We start from the raw sequence: 21302 nt of genomic DNA, 5'->3' as shown, positions 1-21302 counted from the left end.
TACCCTCTAGAAAAAGGAACAGAGACCGATTAGTAAAAATGTACTGCTCAGTTTGGACATGGGTCTTTTCAGGCTACCTCTAGACTGGATCCATTTTGGTGATGCACAGGGAAATCAGCACTCAAGACAATTTTCATCTGGGACTGAGTTTGCATGGAGCTTTGAATTATTTAAATAGGGTCAGCACACCTCAGGTAAAACCAGCAGCATTTAATACATCTTGCAAACAGTTCCACGGTGTATTACAGAATGTCAGTGTCTCCTGGAATTTACATGTTCAAAAAGCAATCAAAGATAATTATATAAACAAGCAGTGCCTGCTAGTACAACGTCAGCATCTTATTATCCTACTAAAATCCAACAAGATCAAAAGAGTGATACCATACCCAACACATGGCACATCTCTAAGCATTTTGGAAGTGATTTCCCCTAAGGAGGGCATCATGTGTAGACCTTATACCATATGTTTCTGTCTACATTTCTCCCAAGCTGTCTCAGCATCCCAAATCCAAGATATTCAGCTTATCACATAGTCCAGATGAAGCACCACACTGAGTGGAGGTGGAAAAGGGAGAGTTCCATGCTTTTATGTGAGCTGCTGCCAGCTGGTAGGAGGCCAGCACTGGTCAAGATATAAACTACCAAAAGATCTTGCAATCAAAAATTGTTCTTCTTTGCCTACCCTGTACTCTCATCACCACAGAATCCTAGAATCATTTAGGCTAGATGACCTTAAAAGTCTTTTCAAGTCCAATCATTAAGCCAGCACTGCCAGGTCACCACTAAACCATACCCCTCAGCACCACATCTCCATGGCTTAGAAACCCCTCCAGGGATGAGGACCCCACGCACAGCCCTGGGTGTTCCAGCCTGTTCTGTAGCTAGAATCCTGTCAGGGAAGACGTTTATCCTTATGTCCTACCTAAACCTCCCAAACAACTTCAAGGCAGCTCCTCTCATTGATATAATCAGTGGTGTAATCAAAGAAAAATCACTCAGATTGTGAGATGAAATTGAATTCTCCATCCCTCCTCACCCAGTTCTACTATGTTGCCCTCAAAGCCTCAGTCCCAATTGATGTACCTGCAAGACTAATTCCAAGCAATAACCTCTGCTATGCTCACAAGCTAGATCCAGACAGTGGTAGTTAGTAAATTAAGGGGTTTCTTCTGCACATCAGAACAGGTGGTGTAAACCAAGTCATTCATCAGTAGCATGGCTCCACACTGTTCCTCCAAACACAAACTGGGTGGCCATGGTGGCACAACAATCACATCATGCAGTTGGAAATCAATGAAAAAGGCCATGCCTTCTCCAAGAAGTGGTGTTTTTAGTGTGCTCTCAGAATCTATGGTTATCCTTAGCCTTTTGTCACAGTGTAACTGTAGTGTTTTCCATCTGCTTATTCAAACTGATCATGTGAGCTGGCAGAAGCGTGTTTTGAGATCTTTGGCTAATGGGTGATGCCATGCAAGCTGAGCATTTAATTACCAGGTGGTTATGATCATACTGACAGGCCAAGAACACCACTAGGAAGGAAAAGGGGGGGAAGGTGTCAAGATAAAAAGCAAAAATGATGCTACTGACTATTTCAAATCTACTTAACTCCAGGAAACTCTCTTGATACTGTGATCTGATACTTGCAGCACATCAATGGAATTCAGACTTGCTGTGGCTAAGTGTCCATAAGCTTGAAACACTGCTGGAGCCTATTGAGTATTGAGACACCCTCTTAGGAAGCTGCCAGGATCTTTGGTCTGCAGTGCATGGTTTTGCAGACTGAGCAGTCAGATTCACAGAGCAGAATAATTCTGGAAGCAGCCACATTTTGGCACCCTCTTTCCTGCCTTTATCCAAGAGATTTCTGCTGTGCCTGTTGTGCCTCCAAGTGCACAGGACATGATGGTGTTTCCAAATGGGGGGGGGGGAAGGAGGAGAGGAAGGGAATTTAGGAAATGAGCAAGAATGTTATAGATTGACTCCTCAAGGGCTAGATAAAGATCCAGATTCCATTCAGTCCACTATGTTAAGACTTGATTAAAATGCTTTCAACATGCACCATCCAGCCTCAAGGATGCCAAAATGTGAGAGGCAAGGGATGCCCATGAAGCCTTGCAAGGAAAGAACACTTAAACACTTAAAGGTCTATCCACATGAGGTTAAGTAACCTTCTAAACATCAGTAGAGACAGCTCTTGATCCAGACTATGAGCTCTGGATTAGTCAGCAAAAGAGAACTTTCAAGTTATATATCTGTCCCACTTACTTATGGTGTATCATGAAGAGCAGATGTCACACAAAGACCACAGCCTCTGAACAGCCCCCCACTCACTCATTAGTTTTTGAGCATGTTCAATACCAGTTATTCCTCTGAAGAGATTTATTGTAGTCCCCTCCCTGGAGAGGAGGCCAGGTGGGATGAGGCCTTGAACAACCTGGTTTCATGGGTGGTATCCCTGTTCATGGCAGGGGGAGTTGAAACTAGATGATCTTTAAGGTCCCTTTCAACCCAAGCCACTACACAGGGAAGCAAAATAAGCCTCACTCCTCCATTTTGATGACTGCCAGGCCAACTTTTGTGCAATACCACCAGTCCCTGCACAGAAGTCTACCCCTCAAAAGCAGTTACAGTTGCCATGAAACATTCTCCCTGCAACTAAATCATAAAATGTATTGAATTGGAAGGAACCCTCAAAGGGGATCACCTCGTCCAACCCCTCTGCAGTGAGCAGGGACACCTTTAACTACATCAGGTTGCTCAGGGCCCCATCAGTTTAGTAGCTTTGAAAAGAAGCAGCACTGAACACACTCAGAAAAGAAAGCAAGGCTAAATATTTGGAATGTCATTTTTCAAGTAAACTAAGACTTCACAGCTTGTGTACAATGCTAACTGGTGAACCAGAAAAGGAGAACAATTCCTCACCTGAGGTTGAACTGCAAGGTTCTCAAGGCCTTCTGCAGGAGCCAGATGCCTACAGATTTCTCTGCACTTACTCACAGATGCCAGAGATTCTAAAGCAATGAGTCATCCATGAGCAGGATGTACTCCATGTGTATTCACTTAGTGTAGGATACTGGCAGACTGACAGTTAGGACAAGAGCATATATGCAATAGAATGAGCTGGAACCTTTCTACCAGTGAGCAAAACACCACTTAAAAGTCTCAGACTAATAAAATGGTGTCATTCTAGAGCCTCCTTATTTCTTCCATCAGGTGCCTCACCATACCCTGGAGTGCAGATAGATGAGGACTTCTGCCGACGGCTCAAAGAAGGAACTCGGATGAGATCTCCAGAGTACTCTACTCCAGAAGTGTAAGGGCTCCTGGTTTTGGTTGAGAGCTGATACCTGTCACTTCAGTCTTATAAAAGAGATCATATTTAAATGTGGAGAAGGAAGAGACCTCATCAGATGATAGCTATGTATTTTGTTTTCAGAAAGCATTGTAGTTACACATCTGTGGTATCAGTACACCCACGATAAGTGCTACAGACCAAGTCAGACTAACCTTTGCCAACAAGATTAACAGATATCCCAGTGACAGAAGTAGTGGATGAACCTCAGGTCAGGAGCCTATTCTGCCTTGCCTTGATTGCCAGTTGTGTGACCAACAGGCATCCATAAGCATGATTTATTTCAGCAATACCAGTGGAGACCATCAGTCAAATTTTAAGTTAGATGAAAATAAAAAGGCTCAGCTGAGGCAGGAATATAGAAAGAATCACACATGGAAACTAGAAGAGAATTTCAGCACATGGAGATTTGAACCTGTCTTAATCCCAAACTATCCAAACAAGGACCAAAACAAGCAGCAGTATAAAGAAACAGTTTGGAAGCAAAGCTTCAGTCCTTTTCCTTTCTTAATATCTGTGGGTTTTTTCTAGATACCAGACAATGCTGGACTGTTGGCATGGAGTACCCACAGAGAGACCCACTTTCACAGAGCTTGTGGAGCGCTTAGGAGACCTTCTTCAAGCCAATGTGCAGCAGGTACAAACATTTCTTCAACAAAGGTGTCCATAGAGATATGCATTTATGCGGATATTATGGGTGCACGCACAGGTAAAGTCTGCGTCAAACAGTAACCACAGAATGAGGGTTCAAAAGGGATCTCTGGAGATCCAGACCAACATCCCTGCCAGAGCAGGTTCACCTAGAACAGATGGTGCACAGGTGTATTTGGCATGATTCCAGAGATGGAAAAACCACCTCTCTGGGCAGCCTGTTCCAGTGCTCTATCATCCTCAAAGTAGAGAAGTTCCTCCTCATGTTAGGTATTAGATACACCTTCATAACCAAGGTCACAAGGTAAATGGCTGCTGGGATGAGTAAAGAAAATGTTAACTGTTCAAAGGGGATTATGTTTCACAACTAGATGCTTAGCCATCCATAATAAGCAGAAATTGACACTAATTTAAAAAAAAAAAAAAATGAATTGCCCCTTAGAGGAACAATAGGGCTTTATCTCTCAAACAATTTTAATTAGATTCCAACATAGCAAACTGCCAGCTGTCAGTCTGAACTTTTCTCTCTCATTTTCTGAGCTTATGTTCATCAGCACTCCTAGGAGCTTTAAAATGATGCAGTTTAAATCTCAAAGACAATTACATAATTATTAATTTCATGATAGTTTAATCAGTTGTTTTCTTCTTCAGTAAAAACAACCAGCCCAGTTATGTAACTATCAAATTCATTTCAGAAGAAATCACTCTTCTCCATCTCCAGCCTGTTTGGAAATAAATTCAGTGCAGCTAAGTCAAGGAGGACCCAGTTCACAATATGAAGAGTTTGGGAGTTTAGCCCAGAACCAAAGTAAATTAAGGAGACATAAAAATCATAAGGGAATAGGGCACTTTGCTGCTCAAAATTAAAAAAAAAAAAAAACAAAAAAACAAGCAAAAGTAGATTTGGGCAAATAGTTTTAGGACTTGAAGAGTCATTTCTGAAGATGACTGCAGGGGTGTAAACGACAATGCAGAGCTTATTGAGATGTGTGCTGAATGCCATTAAAACTTCCAGCTTCATTTTATTGTGAGGATAAGAAATAAAATCCTTTAAGTCTACCACTTGAAAGCCTGGCTCTTCCTAAGCTGCAACTCCTCAAGTTGAATATAAGCAAAGAGTCTCCAAATAGAAAACATTCATTTTGCAACTGCACAGCCTCTTGAAGTCATATTGGCCATTCTGTGATTATGTGTGCCCTCCTCCTCCTAAAAATGTGGCTCAAATGTGGATTTAGGTATCCTTGAGACCACACCCTTGGAATTAGAATCATAGAATCACTTTGGTTAGAACAGACCTCAAAGATAATCAAGTTAACTGTCAACCTAACACCACCATAGCCATTAAACTATGTCCCATGGAGGGATAGGAGCAAGGGGTTCAGTGATAGGATGAGGGCAAATGGATGCAAACTCACAACATGAAGTTCTACCAACACCTAAGAAGAAAATTCTTTGCAGTGAGCACTGGAGCAGGCTGCCCAGAGAGGTTGTGGGGTCTGCTTCTCTGGAGAGATGCCAAACCTGCTTGGACATTGTGATCCTGGGCAAACTGCTGTGGGTGCCCCTGCTTTAGAAGGGGGGGTTGGACTTGATCTCCAGAGGTCACCTCCTTCACAGTACATGTTGGATAAAGTTACATTCTGTCTTCCACATGATGTGAAGAATACCATATTCCCTTTGAAGAAACATCATGAAGTTAAAAATCAAGTCCAGTCCTTTTTCAGTGTAAAGCCATCACCTTTCACATCAGAGATGTAAAGTACAAAATGAACCTCACCAGCTTTGTGTTCTTTTCTGTTAATTAAACAGGATGGGAAAGACTACATTCCACTGAACATCACCTTGTGTCCTGATGGAGAATCGAACTCCAAAACTTGCCCTGTAGAAGAAAACCTGAACAACTGTGTTAATCGCTGGAGTACAGCGGAAACTGGGTAAGAAAAGAGCACATGGGACAAGCGGGAACAAAATATTTGATATAGCTGGGTACTGATTGATGCCCCCTCTCCATAGGGCTGTCTTAAAGGAGTTGGACAAATTTGTCAGGACATTATTTATTAGTTACAAGAGACAAGAAAAAACTGGTCCACAAAACTAAGCTGTGTCAGGGATGTTCATGGAACTACCAACTGGTGCAGAATCTACTTGGGTTTTATGCTGATTCCTCAACTTTCTTGCTTTCAGTAACAACAGCAAGAAGCGACCACTGAGTGTGAAGACATTTGATGAGGTGCCGGTGGAAAAGCAGAAAGTGATGCATGAGGTAAGTGAGGTGATTGCATTCTCCTTCACCAGCTTCACAGATCACTTGTCACCAGCACCAGAAACACTTATTAGAGCTTTTTAGGATCTGTTTGGTAAGAAAAAACTTTAAATCAAGCAGAAGCTTTGGCCCCAGCATCTCACCCATTGGTCTGTGTGACAACAAAGAGGGACCTGCATTTAGCTTAAATCACCTAAAGAGAAGCCCACACATCCTGGCTTTGGTCAGGCCAAGGGGCTTTGTGTTACAGATTTCAGTCTGGTTTTTTCACTATGAGAAAATAGCAGCTTTTGGAAGGCAATGTGTCCAGAAGACATTACAGAATCACAGCCAGAATGCTTGTCTACAGCTAAAGGTTGAGGGGCCAGGCTCTTCTCAGTGGTGCCCAATGACAGGACAAGGGGCAATGGGCACAAGCATCAGATGAAAGGAGCAGCAAAGGAAAAGAAAGATGTGCACAGTTTTGTAGAAACAAGGCAATCTGTCTCATCTGCTGGTCAGGGAACTGTACCCCATGCTCCAGCTCTTGAACACACATCCATTTCTCAGACCAGCTCTCTTGGCAAAGGTCAAGCCTCAAGTTACAACTTGTCCTGGGCATATTTCATGTCCTTGACAAATATAATGCATTTCTCATTGTTTCCTCGTTAGCACGAATTGCTGCCCATTACTCCCCAGTATTTTGCCAGGTATCATTTGGGCCTTTATCAGTGTATCTTAGCGACTGGAAGGCTTAAAGTTTTCTCTGTCTCTTCCATCTTTCCCCTTGCAGGATAAAAATCTGTCCCTCCTAATCGCACAAAGACATTTACCAGATAGATCTGGTAGCAGTAAAAGATTACTGCTGCCAGCATGAGCACCACTTTCCTAAATGCTGCCTGCTCATGGCATTTTAAAGCAAGTCCTTACATAAAGGGGGAAAAAAGCCTCAGAAAAGGGTAACAATACATTAACAGATCAGGGGGAAAAAAGTGACATTTCAGTAAGGATCTTTCACAGTAAAATTATGGTGTGAGCTACTTTTAGACAAAGTAAAGTGCACTTGGGTTACTAAAATTACCTTAAATATCAAGGCATTACACCACTGATTAGGTCATTATTTCAAACAGTTGCCCAGGAGCTCCAAAAGCGCTCCACCACATCTTCCTGTGATTGTGCTACTTATCTGAAGCCTCTGTTGATATTCTCTTAACAATTCTGGAAGCAAAAGGCAAAGCAATGATCAGATAAAATTGTTCCTAGACCACATATTTTAAAGGGAAATAGTCAAGATAAAAACCCAGAGAGAAAAACTGGGTTCTAGTGAGGTTCTGACAGACCTAATTAAATTAGGATTTTACTTTATAATTTGAAAACCAGCTTCTAAATTGATCTTAATAGTTGATCTAATAAAAAGCAAAAGCCTTAGTAATAATAGTTTTCTGTGATTATTTGGTTTGGGTTGGAAAGGACTTTAAAGATCATCTAGTACCAACTCCTCCACCATGGGCTGCAACACCTTCCACTAAACCAGGCTGATCAAGGCCCCATTTAACCTGGCCTAGAATAGCTCCAGGGAGGGGGCATGCACAATCTCCCTGGGCAACCTGTTCCAGTGTCTCACCACCCTTACTGTTAAGAATTTCCCATTTCAATCCATTTGACTAGTAAAACAAGACTAACTAGGCTTTTATTTCCCATGTCAAAGTCTTTTGCTTTCTTGGTTCTGACAGAGACATGCAATTTTCCAGCATCACAAAATATCTTAAATGCAAAAGAAACCCCCACCCCCCAAGAATATTTAAGATTCTTTGAAGTACTTGAAACAAAGACTGTAGTCATCTGTGAACTTGAGCATTTATCACAGTAACAGCTGGATCTTAATTACAGCCTCGAGATTCATCTTTAAGTGCAGCAGAATCACCACCTCAGCTTTAATCATAGAATCATTAAGGTTGGAAAAACCCTCTAAGATCAAGTCCAAGTGTCAGCCCAACACTACCATGACCCACACAACTTTGGGGCACTTCCATGGATGGTGACACCACTGCCTCCCTGGAGAAGCTTGTTCCAATGCCTGATCATGGAAGTTTTGTTGGTTAGCTCATAAAAAAATTCCATAACCAGAGTACAATGAGCCTTTCAAGCTTTATTTTTTTTCAGATCACTTGGATTTGCTCATATGATACTAAACTTCTACTTCCTTAACATTTCAGTGTGTATTTCTAGTAGGTGTTTTGGGTAATTTTTCCTCTGAAGAGCCCAGCCAATATTATTGGCTACATTCTTTATGAATTTCTGTCTATTCATATATCAACTCTCGTACCTAGATGGTCTCTATATGTCATGCTTGATACCAATTTCACATTTGAAAATGTCAAATTATTTCTTGATGTGTTCATGTAAAGGGTGCTCTTTCAAAACACATCTCAAAAACTTTATCTTCACAAAACCAAGGCAAATATTCTCAGGCTAAATAGCTGCTTTATGAGGAACAGATGGATAGAAAATTATACAGGACCTGATAATGGGTGGTGCGGCACTGTAACAGGTTGTCCAGAGATGTTGCGGAGAATCCAACCCTAGAAACATTTAAAGGCAGGCTAGACAGGGCCTTGAGCAACCTGGTCTAGTAGGAAGTATCCCTGCCCATGACAGAGGACTTGGAATTAGATGATCTTTAAGGTCCCTTCCAACCCAAATAAGTCTATAAGAGATTATGATGAAGAATAGAATTAACCAGGTTGGAAAAGACCTTTGAGATCATGGAGTCTAACCTATTATCCAACACTATCTAATCAACTAAACCATGGCCCATCCAGTCTCTTCCTAAACACCTCCAGTGATGGTAACTCCACCACCTCCCTGGTCAGCACATTCCAATGGCCAATCACTCTATGAAGAGCTTCTTCCTAACATCCAGCCTAAACCTCCCCTGGTGCAGCTTGAGACTGTGTCCTCTTGTTCTGGTGTTGGTTGCCCAGGAGGAGAGATCAAGCCCCACCTGGCTACAACCTCCCTTCAGGGAGTTGTAGAGAGCAGTAAGGTCTCTCCTGAGCCTCCTCTTCTCCAGGCTAAGCAACCCCAGCTCCCTCAGCCTCTCCTCATAGGGCTTGTGTTCCCAACCCCTCCCCAGCTTTGTTGCCCTTCTCTGGACATGTTCCAGCAAGTCAACACCTTTCCTAACCTGAGGGGCCCAGAACTGGACACAGGACTCAAGGTGTAACCTAACCAGCGTTAAGTAGTGTCCTACACCAACTCAACATATTGATGGGTTAAACACCTTACCAAATAGCACACAACAGTTCTGATGCAAACACTGGCCCTCCACTTTTTTGGTTGGTATCTCATGAGTACACAGAAGAGCTAGCTGGTAGCTCTTCCATGAGCTTCAGTCCACAAGTATCAGTAGATAACACTACATTGTAACATCTAGAGATGCCATGCCCACCTTGTTGGTAGAGTCCAAAACAACTGGATAGAAGTGGATCCCAACCTCTAGGGGCCATGGTGAAGGAGCAGTCACATTCTCCTGCCCTTGCTTTATCTGTTCTGTAGCTGGAGAAAGAATTTCATCTTAAACTATGAACTTGCCTACAAGTGATATCAGCATAAAATAAGATAGAATTTGGTGTTCAAATTGTTTCCTTGGCTTTCCTTCTCTGCTGACTTTAATATGGTTTAGTTGACTCTTCTCCAGCCTTTTTCCATGGAAGCCATCTCTAATTTCAACATGCTCTGTGCTGCCATGATCATTTGCCATTCCACTGATCTTCCAATTTTTGCTGCTCAGGAGTCAGACAGCGGGATGGTGCTGACCTCAGAGGAGATCAAAAGCCCGAAGAGGCTGGAAATCCGCTCCTGGCCATATGGAATCATGGCTCTAGCGTGAGTACCTTTTTTTTTTAATGACAATGTCCTGTTCAGAAAAGTGCTTCTAAAATTTGGAATTTTGTTTCTGATGCCAAAAGGAAAACTGTTAGGTTATCTAAAGCAGCTGTGAAGACAATCCTACAGAGAAGTTCCTTAAACCTACCACCTTCCTGATCCTGTGAAGCCTCTTGCTCATATTTGGTTTACAATTAGAGGCTGTGGCAGCGTTTGTTTTATGTTTATCCATTCATAGTCCAGACAATCAGAAGAGGAGGAGATATTTATCTCTTAGTTAACAGCTAGGTGACAGTTCTGTATTTTTCTGTAGCAATCAGGTACAGGTAGAGACCTGATCTAGTAGTGAAATAGGTCTTCTCCACCTTCCTAGAAAAACTGTAAAGCAACCCATTACACTGATCAAAGTGTCATCTTGGGGAAATCCAAACACTAGCTACCCAAAATATTAAAAGCACATTTCTGTAGCAAGGAATTTCATGTCTGCTCAGTTCATTAATCCAATTAGACTTCTACTGAATCACCTGGAGTTCTCTCTGAAATCTACTGATGAAATTTCCATTAGTTTCCTCCGCATTAAGCTCACTGATCTTTCCCCACCAGAATGATTGCTTGTACTACATCAAGTCACCATTTTTCTATTTTAAAGAGGAACTACAAGGAAAAAATGGTGCAGTTTCTGCACAAAACAGGAGAATTCACACAAAAGTGCATAGTCAGGACAGTTGGGGATGTCCCCTTCTTGGAGGCGTTCAAAGCCAGGTTGGACAGGGTCTTGAGCAACATGGTCTAGAGGAAGGTGTCCCTGCCCATGGCAGGGGGGTTGGAACTAAGATTACATTTATGTTCCCTTCCAATCCAAACCATTCTATAATCTGATGATATTTCACAGGGGATAACTTCCTTACTGATGGAAAAGCAAGATGGAAGGAGCTTGCCTTATCCTTTCATGCCTTAAAACCATAAATTCCTGAATGACTGAAGGGAGGAGAGAAAAGGAAAAGAAGGTTGTCTAAGGAAGACTAAAGAAGCTTGCAGCACTAAAGTATTCAAATGCTACAGATTCTGCCAGATAGGAGTGACCTCAGGAACCATCCTGGGCTGCCTCAAAAGAAGTGTGGCCAGCAGATAGACAGACGTGATTTTGCCCCTCTACTCTGCTAAGACCTCATCTGGAGCACTGTGTCCAGATCTGTGGCCTCCAACACAAGGATAGGGACCTGCCTTAGTGGGTCAAGAGGAGGCCACAAAGAGATCAGAGGGCTGGGGCACCTCTCCTGCAAGGACAGGCTGAGAGAGATGGATCTGTTCAGCCTGGAGAAGGGAATGCTCCAGGAAAAATGTAGAGTGGCCTTCCAGTACCTACAAGAGTGCTGGGGAGGGACTGTTTAGAAGAGCCCATGGTGACAGGACAAGGAGCAATGGTTTGCAACTAGAACATGGGAGATTTAGGATAGACATAAGGAGGAAATTCTTCATAATGATGGTAGTGAAATACTAGGACAGGTTGCCAAGGGAGGTGCTGGAGGTCCTACCCATGGAGATACTCAAGGTCAGACTTGGAGCCCTGAACAACCTTATCTAGTTGGAGATGTCCCTGCTGAACGCAGGGGGGTTGGACAGGTCATTTCAAGAGTCCCCCCAACCCAATGCACTCTGTGATTCTGCGTGTTTCCCCTGTGGTAGGGCCCCAGTGTTGTACCTGTTGGGAGATCAGCAGGGATCTAGATACAGTTCTGTGATTTCATCCTGTGCACATACCAAGAGGAATTCTGCACAGCAGAGTTGATTGCTATGGAGACCAAACGGCATCAGCTGTAAAAAAAAAGGAGCTCAAATGTCAGGAACTGCATTACTGTGATGCTTTACCTGGGCTGAATTATCTCTCTTTTCTGCATGATGTCATGTCGACACAAATCCAACACAAACACAGGCACAAAGAGCCTCCCTGACAGGATTTATCCTTCTCAAGATTTCTGTCAATCACCTCTGCCTGCTCCTTCCTCCACTACATTTCTTCTCTTTGGATAAATAGTTGGCCAAGGAAGGTTCTCTCTGTCCCCCTTCCAGGCTTTCTGCTGAAAATCAGCAAGAAACAGCAGCCAGCCAGATGTAGGAACACAAAAATTCTGTAACAGCTTGCTCTTTTGAGATTTACAGGAACTGGTCTCAGCCCCACTGGGAGTGAGGATGAAGTAACAGGGCTCTGCTGGGTGCCGTGAAACCCTGCCTGACCCCCACCGTCTGGGGTTCTCCCCACTGACATGCCACACTTCCATAGGGAATCCAATCCCTGCAAGATAACCAAAACCTCCTGTGCCAACCACAGTGTGAAATACCAGCTTAACACTGGTCTGCTCAAAAAAGCAAACCCTGCAGCAAGCTGTGTTTGTTGTCTCCTTATTCCCAGGACCCTCACTACCATTTCACAGACAGAGGTGTGTTTTTTCTTGGTCAGATCCTTTACTGAGTGCTTGAGGTCCAGCTGAGAACGTTATTTTGTCAGCTTTTTTCCTCTCCAACCCCACAGACTATCATTGGCACAAATAACATTTTTTAACATAGTCACATAGAGCATCCTGATGCCCTCCCATATGAGGACATGACACCCCTTGGTGTTTCTCTACTGCTAACTTGAAAAACAAGCCTCCAAAGCATACAGAATAGTCAGAAAAGGTCAGGAGAGTGCTGGTTTAACAGGGGAGATAAAGTCACCCTTGTTAATCATGTTATCTCTCCCTATCAAAAACATTTACCCTGGATCCTTTTCAAACAGTCTTTCTTTCCTAAAACAAAACTTTTCAAAGGCTTAGCATGTTTTCTAAACCAGGGTGGCTGCATTTGTTATTTTTTTAGCCAGAATTGTGCTGTTTATTTATCCTTCATTCATTTCTCTGTCGGGTTTAAAGTTTGGCAACACTACAAACTAGGGAGTATCAGTGTCAGGAATTTATTGAGGATAAATCTGATACTCTGGGCTTGGGACCACTGTTAGACTGCACTGAGCATTTCTGAACTCTAGGCATCTTATACTGCTAAAGTCACAACAGTAGCTGAGACAGAAGGATCAAGCAGGATGATGACTCTGGAGTCAGAATTCAAGGAAGCACATTCACCAGAGGAGATGCAATGATGGGATGACTCTAGTGTCAGCTTTCATCTCATAATATTAACATGCTGCTGCCAAGTGCTGCTTTAAAATTCTCCCAGAGACTCCATAATCGAGTTATTGTTTAAAATTATAATAGTTTTCATATCTGCTCCGTTGTCCTCCCTCCATCTCTTTCCATTCTCCCTCCCAACACAATTATCCTCGGTTACTTGGAAATTACTTATCTGGTTATGGCCCAGGTCCCATGACACCAGCTGACTGAGGCTCAGCTGATATGCTTTGGGCTCTGGATGCTGTGTCCAGATCATATCACTGAGGGCTCTGCCTCTGCCAAAACCAAACTGGGCCTAAGGCAAGTCAATTGCATTGAAACAAACCGATCTTGCTCAGCAGCATCAGGCAGTCCTGCTCAAGTGCAAGGTGCCCAAAAGAAATGCAACCCAGCTGGCTGGGCTGCAGCCCTTTTGAAGCAGCTCAGAAAAATCCCAGAATCCCAGCATGGTGGGGCTTGGAAGGGACCTCTGGAGACCATCCAGTCCAATCCCACTGCTAAAGCAGGGCCAGTCACAGCAGGTTGCCCAGGATCACAATGTCCAGGTGGGTTTGGAATCACTCCAGAGAAAGACTCCACAACCTCTCTGGGCAGCCTGTCCAAGGCTCCAGCACCCTCACACCAAAGAAGTTTCTCCTCATGTTTAAATGGAGCCTCCTGGGTTTCAGTTTGTGCCTGCTGCCCCCTGTCCACTCACTGGGCACTACTGAGAAGATCCCACCCCTATCTTCTTGTTCCTCACCTTTTACCTAGGGGTATTGAGAACCCCTCTCAGGCTGCTCTTCTCCAGGCTCAACAGCCCCAGCTTTCTCAGCCTTTCCTCCTCACAGAGATACTCCAGGTACCTCAACATCTTTGGAACCTGAACTGGACTCTCCAGTAGTTCCCTGTCTCTCCTGAACTGGGGAGCCTAGAACTGGACCAGGTACTGCAGCTGTGGCCTCCCTAGGGTAGAGTAGAGGAGGAAGAGAACCTTCCTTGACCTGCTAGTCACACTCTTCATGCACCCCAAGCACCAGAACTCTTTGCTCTGTAGCAGAACTGCTTCAGAAGATTTTTCTCCTGTGATGGGCACACTGAATTAGCTAATGTACTTACTCTTGAGTCATGCAGCACCTTGCACTACAACCTGATCGAGCTCTCCAAATGCAGGTAACAGGAGTTAAGTAAGCCACTTTTCCCTAGGATTACACTATATGCTTACAGCAGCAAGGGCTCAAAGGAGACCTGTGAATGCCTGTGGTGCCCAGCTGGAGTCTGACTGCCATGATTTCATCTGAGTGCTGGAGCTGGTGTCAAGGACAGCTGTGACCAGCTTTGCCACACATGGGAGGGGACATATGCTTCCCAAGTGGGTGGCTTTAGCCTGTTAAAACTTCACATCAGCTGTGCTTCATATTCAGAAGTGTTTCAACACTGAATTCTTGATCCTAACCCCCTGAGCTCACTGCACTAGTAGACTCCTGATGCAATGGTAGTGCCAGAAGGGAAGCCAGGATTACATCCTGACTGCACAGTACCCCATCTAAAATGTACTGCAGCAAACTGTGAATCAGTTGTAACTACCATAAGGAAAAAGAACCTTTTTATTTCTTCCATCGCAGAGAAATTAGAAAGAATTAATCACCCTTACTCTGTGCCTCATTAAACACCTCTGAAAGCTGTTAGAAAGCCCTGAAGCTCCTACACATCATGATGAAATGTGGTCATGAGGCAAATTGCTCTACTTGGCAATGCTCAGCCCCATTTCTCATCTTTCCCTAAACACAGCCTCTGAGCAAGGCCAGGATTTCTACAGGGACACAAGAGTCATTAGCTTTTCCTACTGAGGGCAAGACACTTGGGCTTCCTGCTGCAAAGCAGCAACAACTGCTCCACAACACTGGGAGTAAGTGCTATGCTGGATACTGAGGGTACTGGACAGGGTGATTATTTTACAGCCATCTCTCTCTTTCTCCATGCTCCACTTCAAGTCTTTGACCCTGAGATTCAGGCTAATAGAAACTGGCTCCCTCTCAAACAAAACAAACAGCTCCAGTAACGATTTCCCAGCTCTTTGATGGTTTATTTTGGTATTTTTCTACCTCTAACCAAAATCTCTACTTCATGCAGTTGGATGAAAAAGTCTCAGTAGGTCATTTAAGCCTCCCAGCTATTTCAGGATCATCCTCTGTGGTATCTTCTACACAACTTTGACACTACCCACAGAACCACCCTAACATGTGCTTGTCCAAGCTTGTGTATGGGTCATGAGACCTCCTAACTGTACTGTGACACTACATGTGAATGCAATAGCAGAGCCCAGGTTTGGTGGTGTTCAGGCTGCTTAATACATTCCTGTATACAGCCCTAGCAGACCATCAGCTACCAGCACTAGGTCCACACTAGTAAAACCAAATGAGGTGGAGGAATCTACATCTAACAGACTCAACACAGGCACCAGGCTCAGGGACATGATACAAATACAGACTGGAGTGCAGCAGGATTTGTTGGTAATTCTGAATGTCACTCTTAGTAGATTTGCTGCTATTGGCTTGCATTCTTCTAATCTTAGAGGATCATAGAAGAGAATAATTAAGATCATCAAAAGTCCAACCATTATCTCATCATCTAAGTCTATCAAACCCAGCACTAAACCATGTTCCTTAGCACCAAATCTTCCAGTGCTGGTTCCTCCAGTGCTTTCATCACTTTTGTAATTAACCCCCCATCAGCCTCACTAGCTTGTAGGTGTCTTTCTGAGAGTTAGCCTTGGCTAATTCCTGTCCAAGCCCTATGGAATAAGGCTGAAGCAGCTCACCACATTCTGCAGAACATGTTCCCCAAACCAGTATTCCACAGGAACGTGCTCATTGTAAAAGAGGGTACCATGGGTTACAAAACCTGTTTGAGATCAGGAAATGGCAATGTCCAGACTCTCTTCTCTCCCCTCATCCTGCCCCAAACAGTAAAGTCTTGCAAGGACAAGCAAGGTTTTGGGTTGGCCAGCTTGGGTGAGTGAGCAGACAGGTTTCAGTGGAATGTCATGGTGCTCACGTACCTAATCTTCAGCCCTGTACCATGGTGAGAACACTGCCAGTCAGGTGGGACTGGGCTGAGGTATTCACAGTTATGAGCAGCTTTATCCAAACTGCATATCTCTTATCACCTCCTGAAGCTGCAGCACTCAGGAGTCAGGCAGAGGCAGCAAGGAAATGCTTTTGGGGCAGCACACTGCCAACTCTGAAGCACTGAACCAAGTAATGGCTAGCTTTTAATGAAATTATTTCATTACCTTACCATTATTAACTTCTGTAGCTGCATAATTGCATGATTAATCAAACCCAATGCCTTCAGTCAGAAAGTGTTTATCAGTGGGGCTCAGAAGTGTTTTTTTCTGTCCTACACAGGGTGGTAAATTTGGCTCAGAGCATAAAGGGGTTTTGCTGTACTCTGAAGCATCGAGCACTGGCCACAACCAGAGGCATCCAGTTGTGGCCAGTGCTTGATGCTTCAGAGGACAGCAAAACCCCTTTATGCTCTGAGCCTGGTTCAGCGTGGCTCTTTCTACATAGCAAATGAGATTTCAAGGACAGTCAGAAAAGGGATACTGCAGTCTCCTTTCCCAATATACAGCCCAAGCATTTGTACACTTCTCTGTTGCTGAACACAAGACTGAAGCGTCAGTTACACAGAGCATGAAAGGGGAAAATGCAAAGGATCTTGGCTAGCTTTAATTTAGGAACTGCATGTAGATGAAAGGGGAAGTTTTGAAAGTTAATTGCATTTTGGTCTGCCACAGGACAGCTAATGGCCAAACTTGCTTCTGACCCAACTCATCAGCTTTCTGTCTTTGGAGCAAATATTAGATTGGTAGCTTTTAACAGACCTCCTTCAAAGACCAGCACGATTTTGGTGATAGGCAAGGTCATTCCCAGATAGGCAGGGGAGAATCCTAACAAGAACACTTGCTGGGAGTCTGCACGAGCCTGAGTACTCCCCATTGTGCGATTAAACCAAACCCTAATAACATTTCTTTTTCTCCATCAGTCTAAGATATGCGGGCTGGGGGCCAAGTTAAATAGATAGTCTCAAGCTTCTCTGTCTCCAATGACAACTTTAATACCTGGCAAATTAGAAGCCAGAGCATCCATGAAATTGTCTGACACAAGCCAATAGAACTGAATAAAAAAACCATACATAAACAGTGAAGCAAAACTCTGGTTCCATTGCCCATGCCAGGGAAGAATTTATCTACAGAGCAAGTGTGTGTGTACAGAAAGGGACAGCTGTCAGTATACAGAAGATTCCACTCATTTTCCTCTGGACAAAGAGGAGAATCTTGGATTGTGAAAGCAGAACGTGCTACATTTTTGTTGAAGACCTCAAGTTTACTTCAGACTTTCTGCTTTGCCACTCAAGAGGTTTGGTCACAATGACTTGTGCAGGTCTAAAGGCACAATGACATTAGCTTTAACTTATAATCTCTACCTTGGCATTCTAGAAGTCACAGAACTTCCTACCTGTGCAAGACATGGTGGGTCTGACCTTACAGCTCAGTGGTCCCGAGTTCACTTTCTGGAGACAAAGCTGGAGATGAAAGCATGCTGCAAAGACCACCACAGTGTGCTTAAACTGGCCAACACAAAGCAGCCAAGCTCCTGCTGCAGCTGATTAGAGTTGTAACTGTTTGTTATGTCTGGATTTCATAGAATCACTGTTTTGGTTGGAAGAGACCTTTAAGATCAAGTCCAACCATTAACCCAGCACTGCCAGGTCACCACTAACCATGTGCCTCAGCACCACATCTACACAGCTTTTAAAGCCCTGCAGGGATGGGGATTCCACCAGTTCCCTGGACCAGGTCTTGGCAACCCTTTTGGAGAAGAAATTGTTTCTCATGTCCAACCTAAACATGCCCTGGCACAACTCGTGGCTGCTTCCTCTTGTTCAGTGGCTTGCTCCTTGAAAGAGGAGGCTAGCCCCCAGCTGGCTCCAACCTCCTTTCCAGGAGCTGTAAAGAAGGAGGTCTCCCCTGAGCCTCCTCTTTTGCAGGCTAATCAACCCCAGTTCCCTCAGCTGCTAACTTCACAGACTGTGATATACATAGCATCACCTACTCCACACAGTCCCCCAAGAACAACTACAGAGATAGCAGATTTACAGATTTACAAGCTGTTCATGTGGTTGTGCACAGGTCATAAACCAGACTTTTGCTCTCACCAATGCACTCCACATTTATGGCCTTTCTAGAATCAGCAAGTACTGTAAAAGAAGATACTGACACTAGTTTCACCAGCCAGGCTGAGAATAACTGCAGCTTATGGGAAAACTCAAGCTTTTGATAGGTTCCAGATTCAGAGGCACGATAAGACATCTTCTGAAGTCAGATTAGAATAACCTAGTAGGAGAGCTTTCTCCTTTCATAGCTGAGAGGAACTTAGTCTACTGTACACTACAACTGTCGCACTAAGCATCAACCTGCTCTTAAGACTGCTCTCTCTGCTGCGCCATCACAAAAACATGGCAGCTCACAGCTGGTGTCCTGGAGCTGCTACTTTCTTTAGTCATGATTCATGTTTCACTTCCTCCAATTCCTCTCTTAGTTCCTGTTTCAGGAACAAGGTTTGCTTTCTTTCTAAAGCATCACACTCTGAACCCAAGATCAGCTGTTGGGGACTGTAAGCACTGTAGCAGTACAGATAAAATAGATGGAATAAGTTACACAATTATTTGATCCACTGCTGATCATTCATGTTTGGGTTAGGGTCACTACATGTAACTTTATGCTAAAACACATATGGACTATACAAAGTGATTGAGCACAGCCAGGCACATTCATAATCATTCTGAACTGAAACATGAGCAATGCCACCATCAGTGAGGCTAGTCCCAAAGAGATGCTATGAAAGAGTCCTAAGCAAAGTGGAGAAGCCATTCTCACATTGGGATCCTCCAGAGAACCAACTTCAGTTATCCAGAGCTCTCCAATGAATTCCTCAGATGGAAGAAACCAGGCTTAACAGAACACAGTTTTTAAGACAGCCTATGACAAAAAGTACCTTTTTCCCCTGCAACACCTGCTGTTCCTGAAGGTCACCTTGTGCTACAAATCCTCTCCAGGGTTCTCCTACTTTTAATGTTGAGGTTGCTCAATGTGATGCAAGTTGCTTCTCTCCCACTGCCTTCATCACCTATAATAAGGGAAGACAGCAGAAAATGAAAGCTGGCTCTCTCTAATAGCATCAGTCACAGGCCAGCAGTTGTAATGCTGTAAAGTGCTGCTCGTCACCAGCCTACCGCTCAGTCAATTTAAAGAGCTAGAGAACACAAGAGAGATTTCACCCTATGCTGAGAGCAGGTTCAACACACACTCTTGCTTTCAGTATCATTCTACATTGGAGTCTGTCAGAGGTTAGTCATTATTTCATTGTTATGCTTAAAGAAAAGTCAGAGCCTTCAGTTCTGCTTTCAGAAAAGTCAAGTTTTTACTGACCTGTGCCAGAACAATGAGAGAGATTATTGTATAGACAGAACAGATGCACTTATAACTAAGGTACATATGTAAGAGAGTGCACTGAGAAGTGCTAAGCTGAACAGACAAGACTCCTGCAATTACTCCTAAATCTACTTTTACTATGTTATTTGAAATACCTAATACAGTTTTCTTATCTGTCATATGCCTGCCTTACAGGATGCTGCCAAGGTAAATTGAAATGCTTTATTTTTTTTTATAATTCTGACCATTCATTACACAGAGACAAAACTTTGTGGAGACAGAAGGAATATATGATGATGTTTGTTCTCAACAGGCGGAGAGCAGTGAGCAAGAGCAAGGAATCCATATTGTCTGATCATGAGCGTGAGGCTGTCAAATACCAGCCAGCAGTGCAGGTAGAAGAGGACACCATGGACTTCACACTGGAAGACTCTGTTCTCCTTCCAATGGATCCAAATCTGGAATGCCACAGCCCACCTCCAGATTACAACTCTGTCATTCACTACTCAGCCCCTCCAGTGTAACCAGCCTGACCTGACACTGGGCATCTTGCTCCTCTCAACCACACTAGATTGACATGCCTCTATGCCTGGATAAAGAGGCTAGGTGACAACAGAAAGCAAGTCTGACAGGATAATGGTTCATATGTTTCTTCTGGCACATCTCTGATGTGAAGAGAAACATTTTAAGAGCATCTTATTTGCTATCTCTAAATGCCTGTTGCAGAATTACAGTTCTGCCTATCAGAACCATCAATAGGAGCTGTAACCCTGAACTGCTTCCACTCCTTCCTCCCCTGGCTGGGGCTGTCATCAGCACATGCAGAATTACAAGTTATTTCATGCACATTTTACTCCATAAGAGTCACCAAGAGTCATGTCAAGCTAGCTGTGAAAACAGGATTTATTTTACTGGTCCCGCACACATCCTGTAAGGATTGTTTAGTAGGATGCTGTAAAGGATCAGCTGAAAACACCACCAATGTTTTGAGCTTGGAAATGTCCCAAACTGAAACAACATTCCTAATGGAAATATTTCTGAAATATTGTGAAATCCAGAATATTTTAGTTACAAATTGTGATTTAACCATTTCCACTACTCCTAGAATACGCTCCTACAAAAAATGATACAGAATTACATGGAAAGGACATAGCACTCCTCTATCATTTGGGGCCATCAGAACAGTATGGTTAAAACTGTTTTCCTGTGTTTTCTCCTTGTTCAAACAGCAATTTATTTAGCTCATGTGCAATAGGGAACTTTGATGGAGATGCATCTATAATGATTGCAAGACAAAAAAACCAAACAAGCAAGCAATCACTGCCTTAGAAAATAACCTTTTTAGGCTTAAATAGGCAGAATTTCCCAGTGCATGTGTGTAAAATACTCATTACCAACATGGGAGTTACACCTAAACTTCTGTGTAGCAGCATTCCTGTCTCTTTTCTGCACATGAGCTATTTACTAAAAAGTCAACAATAAAAAAAACAAACCACATTTCCTTGGGATTCTGTGGTGCCAAAGAGT

At 43.5% G+C, this 21302-nt stretch overlaps 1 protein-coding gene across 1 annotated transcript in view; it reads left to right on the top strand.

Annotated features, from left to right (window-relative positions):
* Window positions 1–21068, top strand: part of LOC104300147 (vascular endothelial growth factor receptor kdr-like) — a 148793-nt gene extending 127725 nt beyond the window's left edge. Inside the window, exons 25-30 of the mRNA XM_054169355.1 lie at window positions 3214–3313; window positions 3884–3989; window positions 5813–5937; window positions 6188–6266; window positions 10039–10133; window positions 20089–21068. Coding sequence (XP_054025330.1) covers window positions 3214–3313; window positions 3884–3989; window positions 5813–5937; window positions 6188–6266; window positions 10039–10133; window positions 20089–20299 — 716 coding nt within the window. The 3' untranslated portion in view covers window positions 20300–21068. The remainder of the gene's footprint in view (window positions 1–3213; window positions 3314–3883; window positions 3990–5812; window positions 5938–6187; window positions 6267–10038; window positions 10134–20088) is intronic.
* The last annotated feature ends 234 nt before the right edge of the window (window positions 21069–21302 follow it).

The sequence above is a fragment of the Dryobates pubescens genome, chromosome 18 (genome assembly GCF_014839835.1).
Source record: "Dryobates pubescens isolate bDryPub1 chromosome 18, bDryPub1.pri, whole genome shotgun sequence".
Lineage (NCBI taxonomy): Eukaryota > Metazoa > Chordata > Aves > Piciformes > Picidae > Dryobates > Dryobates pubescens.
This window is presented reverse-complemented; position numbering and strand designations above follow the sequence as displayed.